We start from the raw sequence: 15,209 nt of genomic DNA, 5'->3' as shown, positions 1-15,209 counted from the left end.
TGACATTTGTACTCGGAATTTGAGACAAAATATCCACAGGAAATATTGTTTACCCGACTTTTTAGAGGGCTGTTAGGTACAGTGCCTTGCAAAAGTATTCAGACCCCTTTGATTTCTTCACATTGTATTGTGATTAAAATGAACGTAATTGTCTTCTTTTTTTTAACAATCTACACAAAATACGTTCATGTCAAAGTGGACGTGGTTTTTTATTTATATATATGATGCTATAAAAAAAATCTAACAAATATAGTCGTTGCATACGTTTTCAGCAAGCCTAAATTGGTGCAAGTGTAACATTTAGCTTAAGAAATCACATGGACTCATTCTGTGCAATATTAGGATTGGACATTATTTTTTAATGACTAACCCTTCCTCTGTCCCCCATCCATACATACATTACATCTGTAAGTTTGGCTCCCGAAGTGGCGCAGCAGTCTAAGGCGTCACTGGTTCGAATTCAGGCTGGATCACATATGGCCGTGATTGAGGGGTGTACAATTGTCCCAGCTTCGTCCATGTTTGCCTGGAGTAGGCCGTCATTGTAAATAAGAATTTGTTCTTAATTGACTTGCCTAGTTAAATAAAAGGTTAAAGTTCTCTCAGTCAATTATTCCATTTCAAGCACAGATTCAACTACTAAGTTGAGGGAAATTTTCAAAAGCCTCATAAAGAAAGGCAGTGATTGGTAGATAGGTAACAAAAACAAATCAAACATTGAATATCTCTTTAAGCATGGTCAAGTTAATAATTATGCTATAGAGGATGTATTAAACCACCCAGACACATCAAAGATACAGTCATCCTGCTGAACTGAGCAGCAGGACAGGAAGAAAACTGCTTAGGGATGTTACCATGAGGCCATTGGGGATTTTAAAACAGCTACAAAGTTTAAAAGCTGTGATGGGAGAAAACTGAGGATGGATCAACAACATTGTACTGACTCCACAATAATGACCTAAATGACAGAGTGAAAAGGAGAACACAAATATACTAAATCAAAATTTTCCAAAACATGCATCTTTAGGCACAAAAATATTACTGCAAAAACGGAATGCACTTTTTGGCATAAATGCAATGTCTTATGTTTGTGGGCAAATCCAACACAACACATCGCTGAATAACTGCGGCCTTATTTGCAAGCATCGGCGAATACTGGGGATTTTTTCAGCATAAAAAGAAATGGGATGGAGCTAAGCACAGGCAAAATCCTAGAGGAAAACCTGCTTCAGTCTGCTTTACACATGAGACTAGGAGAGGAATTCACCTTTCAGCAGGACAATAACCTACAACAAAAGGCCAAATCTACACTGGAATTGCTTACCAAGAAGATAGTGAATGTTCTTGCGTGGCAAAGTTTATAGTTCTGACTTAAATCTGCTTGCTCTATGGCATGACTTGAAAATAGCAATTTGTGTAGATTGCTGACAAAAAAGGAAAATTAAATCAAATGTTATCCCACTTGGTAACACAATAAAGTGTGAAGAAATCCAAGGGGCTTGAATACTTTTGTATATGTTTGGCACCTAGGTAAAGTTAATTTTGTACTGGACATTCGTTTTTCTCTCGTCAATGGCTATTGAACCAAGCCTACCATGACACTGAATATTGTATATTCTGAATCAGGGGAGGATGGAGAACAATCAACACCTTTTTTGTTGGGTGGTTTAAAAAAAGGATCTTTTATGTAAATATATATTTTTTTAAGAATAATGAAATTCACACAAAAAAGGTGTCCGAATATATAATTTTCAATGTCGGGTTCCCGAGTGTCGCAGCGCACTAAGACACTGCATCTCAGTGCTAGAGGTGTTACTACAGACCCTGGTTCAATTCCAGGCTGTATCACAACCGGCTGTGATTGGGAGTTCCATAGGGCGGCGCACAATTGGCCCAGCGTTGTCCGGGTTAGGCTGTCATTGTAAATAAGAATTTGTTCTTAACTGACTTGCCTGGTTAAAACAAATGGCATGGCATGCTTGGTTCAATAGCTATTGACAAGAGAACTGAATATCCAATGTAAAACACATTTTACCTTGATGCTGAACTCAATCAATCAAATTCATTTAAAAAGCCATCAGCAGATGTCACTGAACCATGTACCTACAGGCTCTATAGAAAATCAGGTAAACAATACTTTCCTGTGGAAATTTTGTCTCAAATTTCGAAAAGCTTGAAGGATAAACCGCCCAGACAACCGGTAGAATAAGTTTAGATATAATTGTATTCTGGCTTGTAAGGAACATTTACATGATTTTTACAGGCATTCGTTTCAGGCTGTATATACCAATTCATTGCGTATTACAGCCTGATTAATCAGACTAGTAGCCTAGATGTTTCCAAAGAATGTGGGTGTTTGCAAGCCACGATGAACTGCCAAAAATGCGATTATGTTTGAATATTACATTGTATAATAAGATGAAGCGCAGCTTTATTTTGCCAATTGCATGGCACATACAAAAATCTGTTATTTTCATTGCAGGTTTTAACTGTAATAGGCTTAAAAATGTGTTTTTGCTAAAACGCCTCTGTTGCCACAGTTGAAAATGGATAGAGTAGATCGATTGTTAGGATACAAAGTTATCATTTATGTTCATACTATTCGGTACTGCCTGTTTTGTATCACACCACTGCATCGTGCTGTGGTTGAGTCACACATTGGATTTATTCTATGAAAACTGACCAATGAGAACATACACACAACACACACAGCAACAGTTCCTTGGTATAGATCTCCCCACAAAGGAAAGCAGGGACGCCCCATGCATTTTCGGTCCTCCACGTGTCACCCATATGTATCACACGTCATTGCAGCTGCATCCCTGTCGCTATTGTCAAGTACCCTTTGCTGTGTTATTACACCCACTAGTTGAGTATTTCCTCATGTACTTATGTTGGGTTGCTTGACCAAGCCCACGATACAGCTCGATTTGACATAGAGTATTAATCCTACATAAAACACCCATATACTGTATTTTGGTTCTCACAAAGTACACAGGGTATTACCACAGATAGGAGCTAGTTACCAGTGTCTTTGATATTACACTAATGGGGCGGTTATATACTGACTGTTCATATATGTTCAAAATAGGTGCCAAACATTACAACATGCTCAGTGTTAAAAGCTTTACCGTCAGTCTATACATTTTCTTTCTGTAGGGAAAAGCCAATATCTCTAGCAATTTAAAGAGGAAGGAAGAAACAAATCCTCTAATATCCTGAAGCTTTCTCTCCTTTCAAAATACTTAACTTATATGTAGTCGTTTCAGGAACACAAACAATACTAATCGTATTGTAATTACCAGAGGATCATACTCTCCCAGTTGCTAGCCAGTCAATAGCAATCAATGGTGTGTGTCATTGGACACATACAAAATGACAGTCCAAAGATACATGTAGGCAAGTTTCTATTTCTTTAGATTTGTCTGATCAAGCCGACTGTAATACACAATGTAATTGGTATATACAGCCTAAAACATTGGAGTGCAAAATCATGTAAAATTTCCTTACAAGCCAGACTGTTGAATATAATTACATTTGAACTATCTCTACCTGTTGTCTGGGCAGTTTTTCCTTCAGCTGCTTGAAATTTGAGACAAAATATCCACAGGAAAGTATTCTCTCAACCAGTGAAGCTGGTTGAGAGAATGCCAAGAGTGTACAAAGCTGTCATCAAGGCAAAGGGGAGGCTACTTTGAAGAATCTAAAAGATCAAGTATATTTTGATTTAACACTTTTTTTGGTTACTACATGATTCCATACTTGTTATTTTGTTTAGTTTTGATGTCTGTTACCAAAAATAGTAAAAATAAAGAAAAACACCTGAATGAGTAGGTGTGTCCAAACTTGTGACTGGTACTGTACATCAGGAGGGTTGGCAAACCAGGTCTGCGGTTTGTGCTGAGTTCATGGTTTAGTCGACTTGCTAACTGGTTGTATTTATACTCGTGCTTTGGCCAACTACTGTAGTTTAGCAGGTCGGACATTTCAGAGTTTCCTAGTTCTGACTAGCACATATCCTGTGTGTTGGGTTATGCCACGCTGGCCAAATCCCAGGGAGAGATGAATATCCTCGGATTTATTTATGCTTTATGCAGGGTCACACACTTTTAATTTAAGTCTGTGTATTTATGAATTGTCAATCTGATATCTTGAATATGTTTTTTATGCCAATAATTTGTGATTGTTTGTAATGGTATGTCGAAGTATCCCATGTACCATACTTAAAGCAAAAAATCCACTCAAGATATTGGACTTTCAAGAAGCAAAGTGCCCAGCTAACCTAATCCAAGGCAACTTCATTTAGGCTATACCAGCTCCTTTATATATTTCCAATTTCCGCCACGTTCCCTGCCTGCCTTTCCTTCTCTGAGTAAAATGTGCTTCTCTTGGACGCCAGCCAGTGTTATCGCTCATCAATTATGGTGTCAGCATCTAAATCAATGCAGCGGCAGCCTCCCTAGCTGGTCTCACAGAGATTTTCATAGGCTGATGATCAGCCAATTTTCCCCCCGACCAACAACTTCAGTTACTCAACACTGGGTTGTTAACTAATGTCTGTCCTCTGAGGATGGGTGGAGCTTTGAGTAGTTGAAGTGCATTATGGGTTTTAGGGTTGTCGGGGTCGACGCCTCGTTGTCAGTATGGTGGATTCCAAGAGATTCATTGGAATTTGGTTCTTGAATTGGCAGTTGCCTGTTGGTTTCCATTACTTTTGTTTTTGTCAAAAGAAAATTGTCCTTCAAAGTGAAGTGCCGTTTAGTTCACTCCAAATAGATTCATTGGAATTCATGGAAGTCTTGAATTAGCAGTTTCACTTTGGTTTCCACTAGGATATGTATTTTTTCAATACCAGTATGTCAGTTGAATTTGTATTTATTTGGTGGATTTGAGTGCAATGTCCAACTGTGTCCTTGGGTCTGTCCATGAGTTTAGCTAGTGACATAACCTCTGGCCTCCTAGTCACCCATACAATGCACATGTGACTCACTGACCCTGTCATCGTCTTTATGACTAACCCCTTTAACAGTAATGTCGTGTCCTTGTGCTATTTTCAGAGTCGCAATGGTATTGGAACGTAACTGCAATTACGTAATAGCTCAGAAAACCTGGACATCCTGCATAGAGATAGCTCACTAGGTATGCATGGCTGCAGAAGAACACACTAATATCCAATCATCTCCGTGCGTATAACTGCGGAAGAGCATCTCCATATCGGCGCACGCTTTATTTATCTCTTCTCTATAGAGCATACAGTAAATACGCATAATTATGAATGGAACCATATGCGCAGATGCAAATAGCCTGAAGGAGAAAGTTGAATTGGGTCAGCTTGAGTTGATTAAAGCGGGTTCATCAAGCGTCAAACATAACATTGCGCAATCTTGCAATTGTGCGTAGAAGAAAAAGGAAGCTGCACTCACACGCAAACTAGATAGCGAGATAGTCATACAGAAGGCCTAAGCACTCTGAATTTGCCACTACGAATTTGCTGTTTACAGTCAAAATACCCATTTGTTGTATGTATCCGATCATGCACAAAATCAGCGGAGCGATGTTACGCCTTTGAATATTTCATCTGTCTGTGGGTGTGAGTGTGAAATGAATACGAGGAGAGGCCTTCCTTTCATAGCAGCCCATCTCTACAAAGTGAATTAAACATTAGCATGTGTGCTCCCATAGCAGCAGTGAGCATGTTTGCTCCAGTGATCAAAAACAGTATACACCATGGGCGGTGAATGCGATGCTGTAAGGACAACAAGTTCCCGTTTGAGCACAGTTTTTTGGCCCTGGGGGAGGCATCATCACTGCCAGTTTTATGACACGGGGGGGGGGGGGGGGGGGGGGGGGTAAATTGCCGGATTTGAGTTATAGCAACAAGGGGAGACTTTTAAATGGTACATGTACATGAAGGGCAAATGCGTAGGTAGAGAGCTGTACATTCGGGACGCTATTCAATCAAAAGCTGTGTCCGGCTTTCAGGTTCCTGTCAAAAACGATATGTACTTCATTCGCGTCTAAAGCGTTTTTTTGATTTAGTAATGGGCCTACAGTAAATTCTTCTCAGTCTGAATTTAACTCATGTGCTACGCCCGTGGATACAGGACCTCTAATCTACACTGATATTCTTTGTGTGTTAGTGCGTGGAACTCTTCCCAGGCAAACACATGTTAAGTCATAATGAGCCTCACTAAGGTCTGTGGAGAGTTCAGTTGGGGTAGAGTTTATGTTACCTCAAGGCAGACAGAACATTGGATCTAACATCCAAGAATCAACCTGGACCCTTAGATGGGCTTTTTGTCTTGGCTCTTGTTGAATGTGAAGACAGCTAGTCAGTGTTCTTGCTGCCTCAAGAAGCCCATCAAAGCCATGAGATCTAAGGAGTTGTCCGTAGAGCTCTGAGACAGGATTGTGTCGAGGCACAGATCTGACGAAAGGATACCAAAACAGTTTTGCAGCATTGAAGGTCCCCGAGAACACAGTGGCCTCCATCATTCTTAAATGGAAGAAGTTTGGAACCACCAAGACTCTTCCTAGAGCTGGCCGCCGGGCCAAACTGAGCAATCGGGGGAGAAGGGCCTTGGTCAGGGAGGTGACCTACAACCTGATGGTCACTCTGACAGAGCTCCAGAGCTCCTCTGTGGAGATGGGAGAACCTTCCAGAAGGACAACCATCTCTGCAGCACTCCACCAATCCATCCTTTATGGTGGAGTGGCAAGACAGAAGCCACGCCTCAGTAAAAGGCGCCTGACAGCCCGCTTGGAGTTTGCCAAAGGCACCTAAAAAACTCAGACCATGGGAAACAAGATTCTCAAGCTTGTAGCATCATACCCCAAAAGACTCAAGGCTATAATCGCTGCCAAAGGTGTATAATTACTCTATTAGTACATTCCAAAATCACTAATAGATTTTATTTAACCTTTATTTTGACAGGGAGTCATGCTGAAACCAATGTCTCTTTTGGTCATTTCTATCAAGGCACAAGGCGAGACCCAAATGCAGACACAGGAGACAGATGGTTTTAGTCTTACAATGTTAATTAATCAAAGGGATAGGCAAGAGAAATATTGTGGACAGGTAAAAAGGTCAAGAGTGGTAGACAGGCTTGTGCTCAAGGCAGGCAGAATGGTCAGGCAGGCAGGTACAAAGTCCATAAACAGGCAAGGGTCAAAACCGGGAGGACTAGAAAAAGGCGAATGCAAAAGCAAGAGAACGGGAAAACCGCTGGCTGACTTGGAAACATACAAGACAAACTGGCACAGAGAGACAGGAAACACAGGGATAAATACACTGGGGAAAATAAGCGATACCTGGAGGGGGGTGGAGACAATCACAAGGACAGGTGAAACAGATCAGGGCGTAGCAAACTGCCTTAAAATCCTATATCTGTAGGAGCATATAGAATTTGGTGTAAAATGAAAGCCAATAGTCTATTTTGGGGAAATGAAGGCATGGATACGTTTTTCAATCATTTTCCTGTGCTGTACTGTATAGTTTACTAGGGCTGGCACAATTACCGTATAACCATGTAACCGACGGTTATGGATGAAATAAAATAACTGTCATAACCGTAAAAACAACTTTGAATAATCTCAAATATAAAATAAATTTTGATTTGTTTAACACTTTTTTGGTTACTACATGATTCCATATGTGTTATTTCATAGTTTTGATGTCTTCACTACTATTAATATTATGTCCAAAGTTTTGACTGGTATTGTATATAATCATTTTGAATTGACAGCTGACAGAAGAGGGGACGGCCGGGCATTCGTGCGGTTGAGTCCGTTTCTGAGATAACATGGACTCTTAACAACGTGATTAAACTGTGTTGCCCCGTTTTAAAACAAGCAAGGTGTTGCAGCAAATGATGAATAGATTGGGCTTGGAACTTCTAACCATGGCAATTTGACAGGTAAATTATTATTCTATATCTTTTTTTTTGCTATTCGAACCGTTATTACGGAGACCGTGGTCATTTGGCGGGCCAATTACCATCATCCAAAATTCCATGACCGTCACAGCCCTATACTCTACTTTTCTTTACCATACTGTGAAAACTTGTGAAGCATAGACATCTATGGTTGGTAAAGTTTTGTCCGGTCTGGACCAACCAAATTGGGTCTTGTTTGGGGAGCAGATCTCATTAGAATAATAGCCAGTGGGTAGAATAATACTCATGCAAAGGAGGATATTACACTTTTCTACCTTTGTGTACCTATTTAGGATGCATCACCATGAAGAGAATGACATTCAAATGTTATACATTTCTGTATAGTACAGATCCAGGACCCTTTGATGTCGTTCTGTTACCGTCATTCTGTTACCGGGTGTTTACCCACTTTAGTTCAATAATCAAAGTAGATTTTTTTCAAACTCAAGGTATCATGTTATAGCTGACACCCCATTCTTTCTGCAGACATCTTTGAATCTTAAGTCGGACTAGATATTTATCAAAGAGTTTGGAAAATGTGATCACCTAAAAAAAAAAGAGAGATTTTACTGTCATTCTGTTACCAAACTTTGCATCGGCGCTGTTGCTCAAGTAAATGTGTTTCAGTAGCAATTGGTAAAAGTAGACTCATGTCGGTGTATGGTTTGTTAAACTTTGCAATCAATGGTTTTTGCTTGGCATACATTTTAATGTGAGAAAGTGAGTCTCAGCATCACCCTGTTATCTGTGGAATTGCCCTTTTACAGATGAGCCCTGTATACACATCAATATACATGTCAATATTCACATCAATACACAAAAAGCAAAACACAGTCATGGAAAACAAACACGTTCTTCATTAAAAAGGTGCTCAATCCGCCTTTTGAAATGTATTATAATCCATTTGAAGCGATAGTGTGATCAACTGTTTTGGCGCCATTTCGCGCTGCTTTGAGACAAGCGTGGGGACTCATCTTGATAAATCAATCAATGTCCGATTTCTTTCTTTTCACTAAATCTTTGTTAGGATATTGGTTAGGCTACAATTAGGCTGTGGAAATGTTAGCTAAATTTAGGTGCTGCTCATGATCATCTTGTCTCGTTGGCTCATTTGTTAGCACTGATCAGAACATTTTGCCAAGCGTGGTACTTACTGTATGTAGCATAACAAGTGGACTATTTTCCTCTTCAGTCGCCTGTGACTTCTCTTAATCGATCAATGTCATTTTGTTTCAGTGAATCGCCATCTGTATATTTGGTTAAATCTCTGTCTGGGCAAATAAGTAGAGGGGTTAGCTCATCTATCACTGATTACATACAGTTCGCATTGCAATAATGTAGCCTAAATCAAGTGTAGGCCTATTAGTTTTGCTTGATCGCGTATAGGCAACTCCAAAAGCCCACGGAGGTTGTGAAATGTGAACACAACACTCGCATGCTTTTGAAAATATCGATTGTCTATTGGTATCGTGATGAAGATACTCTCATTGTAAGACCCTACGCCTTCTCCCTAACAAAGCGGAGTGAGGGTAGAAAAAGACATGAAACGTCGATCAAAGAAGCATGTGCTTGCCTTGGGCTCAATTCAAAATGACAGCCGTTCCACACCTTGCTGTATATATAAATATTATTTCTGTTTTATTCTGTTATATTGAATTCTATTCTTAGGCTACCCTAATCACAGTCAACACACATATTTTATAGAAGGCTAAGTGTGTCTTGTTTGTTTGATGAACAAAATAACTATAGGCTGCACAGACCAGTAACATAATTCATCTCAATATGCCATTTGATTTTATTCGTCTTATAATGTTTCTTCGGACCTGCCTAAAACAAATGTAATAACGGATTTCCTTGTGATGGTGTATATTCAATGGATTTATTCAAATAGACGTCCACCCACATGGGCCCACGTCTACTATCGCTCCTAAACTTGCCTGCATGTGCACTGGAGATTTAAAAGGCTTATCCCGGCAAGAATGTGGTAGAAATGGGACCATATGAATTGGGTTCTAAAAAACATTGGCAGATTTTTTTTTTTGCCGGCGTCATACCGTAAAGTCTGTCTGTAAAGGGAATGAGAATTTAGAAGTTAACCTTTTACACCTTATAGCTAATCTAGATCCAAACTATGGTAATAAGGAAGCTAGGACTCAGGGTTGGGGAGTAACTGATTACAAAATAAACTAACTGTAATCAGTTATGTTACCAGCAAAAAGCATTCTAATCAGATTACAGGTACTTTTGAAAACTAGATGGTTATTTCTTGGATTACTTTTAAATTCAGAAAGGATGTTTGCGAAAATACATTGACACCTTTTTCTCAATGACATTAAATTCAGCATTGAAAAAAGGTGCAAGTAACCAACCCAACCCTGATAGTTTTTACCCTTATTTAACTAGGCAAGTCAGTTAAGACCAAATGCTAATTTACAATGATGGCCTACACTGGCCAAACCCGGACAACGCTGGGCCAACTGTGCACCACCCTATGGGATTCCCAATCACGGCTGGTTGTGATACAGCCTAGAATTTAACCAGGGTGTTTGTAGTGACACCTCAAGCACTGAGATGTAGTGCCTTAGACCGCTGCGCCACACGGGAGCCCAAGATCCCATGCTTGAGCTTCTATTCAAAGTAATTGACACAACTGTAAATTGGATGTGGATTTGAGTAAGCAAAGAAGATAACCTTTTGCAAGCCTTTGGTGTGTTTTTAATGACTTCTCTCAACCATCATACAGATTGACAGGTGTCAACGATGTCTCTTGATCCTCTTATTTACTCTCTTTCTTCCCTTTATTTGTTTACCTCCTCATAAGTCGATTTTCATACTGCTGACTCTCTCAGAATTACCTGTATAATACGAGGTCACCACACTGGGGAATCCAATATGGCTGGGCCGAGTAGTGATTTGTGATTGATTGTGATATCACTTAGTAATAAAGCTTTGAAATTCGATCTGGGTGATTTCTCCCTCCTAGAGGATGGGACATTTTCTCAAATTTCTACATTTTTGGTGGTATCAAAGGCAGACAGATTTTTCTCTTCCGTCAACATCTTTTTATTTAGAGCTTTATGAGGATTTAACCGTTTTCTCATGACAGACTTTCTGTGTACCCAGTTTTTTATGTATCCGTGTGGAATTGATGCCGATGGACTTACTATCGTCTTATGAGAAGAATTGACTAAAATAATCAATTAAGTAAATAATAGACTTCTGCTTTTTGGACTATAATTTTATTTCCAACCACCACTTAATAGTTATTGCAGCGTTTCCCAAACTCGGTCCTCAGGACCCCAAGTGGTGCACGCTTTCGTTTTAGCCCTAGCCCTACACAGCTGATTCGAATGATCAAAACTTGATGATTAGTTGATTATTTGAATCAGCTGTGTAGTGCTAGGGCTAAAAAGAAAGCGTGCACCCCTTGGGGCCCCGAGTTTGGGAAACCCTGAGTTATTGTTTGTTACAATAGCTTCTTGGTTTAACTAACTCTCCTGTTCTTGATTTATAGAAACACTAATGGACAGCAAGTGGGCGACCACAGAACTGTCCTGGACCACATTTCCGGAGAGTGGGGTGAGTGTGTTGTTATTCCATTGCTGCTTAGTAGAGCTCCCCCTGCTTAAACGACACACCTCCCACTGTTTTATACCTCTCTTTGCAAAGTTTCTTTTCTTTTCTTCGTTGCTAAAAACAAATGAGAAACATACACCTTTACGTTTGACTTTTAAGCAAAGTTTTTCTGAAATGAAGATCCCCCCCCCCCCCCCCCCCAAACCTCCAAAATAGTCCAAAACTCAAATCTCCCTAAAAGTCCCGAAACATAAATCTCCAATATAGTCAAAAAATACTCAACTCTGCTACATACTCATATTGAGTACATAGACACAAAACGGCAACAACCACGGCTACAAGCAACACTAGCTGAAGAATTTGGACATACAGTACCAGTCAAAAGTTTGGCCCCCCCCTCTAATTCCAGGGGTTTTCTTCATTTACTATTTTCTACATTGTAGATTAATAGAGAATACATAACAACTATGAAATAACACATTGAATCATGTAGTAACCAAAAAAGTGTTTAAACAAATCAATATGTTTTATATTTGAGATTCTTCAAAGTAGCCACTCTTTGCCTTGATGACAGCTTTGCACACTCTTGGCATTCTCTCAACCAGCTTCTTGAGGTAGTCACCTGGAATGCATTTCAATTAACAGGTGTGCCTTGTTAAAAGTTAAGTTGTGGAATTTCTTTCCTTCTTAATGCGTTTGAGCCAATCAGTTGTGTTTGTGACAAGGGAAGGGTGGTATACAGAAGACAGCCCTATTTGGTAAAAGACCAAGTCCATATTATGGCAAGAACAGCTCAAATAAGCAAAGAGAAATGACAGTCCATCATTACTTGAAGACATGAAGGTCAGTCAATCCGGAAAATGTCAATAACTTTGAAAGTTTCTTCAAGTACAGTTGCGAAAACCATCAAGCGCTATGATGAAACTGACTCACATGAGGACTGCCACAGGAAAGGAAGACACAGTTACCTCGGCTGGAGAGGATAAGTTCATTAGAGTTCACTGAACCTCAGGTTGCAGCCCAAATAACTGCTTCACAGAGTTCAAGTAACAGACACATCTCAACATCAACTGTTCAGAGGAGACTGTGTGAATCAGGCCTTCATGGTCGAATTGCTGCAAAGAAACCACTACTAAAGGACACCAATAAGGAGAAGACACTTGCTTGGGCCCAGAAACACGAGCAATGGATATTAGACCAGTGGAAATCTGTCCTTTGGTCTGATGAGTCCAAATTTGAGATATTTGGTTCAATCCGCCGTGTCTTTGTGAGACGCAGAGTAGTTTAATGGATGATCTCCGCATGTGTAGTTCCCACCGTGAAGCATGGAGGAGGAGGTGTGATGGTGTGGGTGTGTTTTGCTGTTGATTTCTTTAGAATTGAACGCACATTTGACCAGCATGGCTACCACAGCATTCTGCAGAAATATGCCATCCCGTCTGGTTTGCGTTTAGTGGGACTATTATTTGTTTTTCAACAGGACAATGACCCAACATACCTCCAGGCTGTGTAAGGGTTATTTGACCAATAAGAAGATTGATAGAGTGCTGAATCAGATGACTTGGCATCCACAATCTCCGACCTCAACCTATTTGAAATGGTTTGGGATGAGTCGGACCGCAGAGTGAAGGAAAAGCAGCCAACAAGTGCTCAGCATATGTGGAAACTCCTAGAAGACTGTTGGAAAAGCATTCCAGGTGAAGTTGGTTGAGAGAATGCCAAGAGTGTGCAAAGCTGTCATCAAGGCAAAGGTTGGCTACTTTCAAGACACTCAAATATGAAATATTTTGATTTGTTTAACACTTTTTTTGGTTACTACATGATTCCATGTGTTATTTCATAGTTTTGATGTCTTCACTATTATTCTGCAATGTAGAAAATAGTACAAATAATGACAAACCCTTGAATGTGTCTAAACTTTTGACTTGTACTGTATTTCTCTTAAAGTGAAAGAAGCCAATAGGCAAATTACAGCTGGGAATGAATGTTTCAGCTGATCATATCCCCCATAGAAATGGTGAGAAAATAAAACAACATATATTTGACCCCCAGGCTAACAGCTTGACAGACCTTCCCCACTCCCGGGCAGTGTAATTTGTCTTTTGTACGTGAGCGCAAAGTCAGTCAATGAAAACGGCGGGTTACCATGGCAACAATCTTCAGCAGTCCATTCTTTTCAGGCCTTTCTGCAGACTCACACCGAATGTCTTTGCACCCCAAGAAGTCATATGTCATTAGGGCAAGGCGGCCCTCTCAAAATGCGTGACAAGCCCATACGTTCTGTCCGGGTGCAATTATCATATTTGTGAGGTATTGCTGCTGCGACGTGTTGCACTTGATTTATGGTGTAGAATGCTGACTCCTGGACTCATCGTTTTGGAATAAATTGCATGCATGCGGGCTCTGCCAAATATGGAATTATGCATTCTGTTCCTCTTGTTGAATTGATCAATGTTTGGAGCCCTCATTAAGAATGGAAATTAATTATTCAGGTTGAGTTGTTAGAATCAAAAGATTAACTTCTTGGAAAAGGTGATTTATTCCTTGGGCAAAAATATGTTAATAACCCAGTTAATCATGGATTATGGTTAATCATGGATTTAATCCTGTAATAGATAGCTCTTTGAATATTTCCTATAGGTAGTCATGCCTATATTGTAGAATATCTTTGGTGTAGAATATCTGGGGATATGAACTGGTGTAAATGGTATTTTTGCTGACCGTAGAGAACCATATCGACGTTAGACCGCTGTTGAAGCTAAGTGCTGTGAAATAATTAATTGACTGCTTCACTCAATGAGGTATACTGACCACGTTTCATAGCATGCAAAAATACTTCTCACGGCTTTGAAGAGTAGGCTTGGAAATGTTCCACTTGAAATATACCACTTGAATCTTAAAGTACCGTAAAACTTCAATTAAACGCTGAGTCTCAAATAGCCGCCTGTCACTTTTAATAGCCGAGCAACGGCACACATTTCAGCACACAAACACCTGTTTCAAATAAACACCGGATCTAAATTAATTGTTTATGAGGTAACCATGAATTACCATGAATTGTTTATGAGGTTTAATGTTTGATTTGTTACATTAAATAATTCAGTAATGTCTCGAAAAAATGATGGCAATCATCCGTTTTTATCACGGGTAAGGAACTGCCAGCCATTGGCTGCTAACAGCTGAGAACTTCTAGCTAACTGGCAAGCACAAAAACAATCAACTTCGGGAGTACAGGCCCCCAGAAATCGTCTGGTTGCCCTCTAGTGGCAAAAGTAAGAACTGCCGAAAATGTATCGTCAAAGATGAAAACAATTACTCTGTGAAAGAAAAACATTTTGGGGGGGTTGAAATAGAGGCATACTAAGACAAATAAAACGTGACACCGTGTGTAAATGATAACACATTATTGAAGGAAATGAAGAAATATATTATAATGCTGGAATTGAATGCTGGAACTAAACAATTAACTATTAAAATGAGCAAAAGCTGTGCGCGTTCGGGAAATAGACGCCTGGCTCAAATAGAAGCCGGTCTCTAATAAGCGCCTGTTGTGTTCAGTGATTTGAGCAAATAAACGGCCAGTCTATTAATGAAAGTTTTACACTATACACCATAACACCTCCATGATGCAACCAGAAAGATGACATTGAATTTGAATTGCCCCTTTAGTAAATAATGCACTGTTTGCATTATACACGA

The 15,209-nt window shown here is 39.8% G+C and overlaps 1 protein-coding gene across 3 annotated transcripts in view; it reads left to right on the top strand.

The window, feature by feature from the left end:
* Nucleotides 1-15,209, top strand: part of LOC129814386 (ephrin type-B receptor 3-like) — a 41,138-nt gene that overhangs the window by 908 nt on the left and 25,021 nt on the right. For 2 of the 3 annotated variants that reach the window (XM_055867483.1, XM_055867484.1), the window contains exon 2: nt 11,449-11,513. The exons of the other annotated variant lie outside the window; for it this stretch is intronic. In XM_055867483.1, the coding sequence (XP_055723458.1) occupies nt 11,449-11,513 (65 nt within the window). The remainder of the gene's footprint in view (nt 1-11,448; nt 11,514-15,209) is intronic. 3 annotated transcript variants of the gene reach the window in all.

Source organism: Salvelinus fontinalis, chromosome 17, assembly GCF_029448725.1.
Source record: "Salvelinus fontinalis isolate EN_2023a chromosome 17, ASM2944872v1, whole genome shotgun sequence".
In the NCBI taxonomy this organism is placed as follows: domain Eukaryota; kingdom Metazoa; phylum Chordata; class Actinopteri; order Salmoniformes; family Salmonidae; genus Salvelinus; species Salvelinus fontinalis.
Note: the sequence above shows the minus strand (reverse complement) of the source record. Positions and strands in the feature narration are given on the sequence as shown.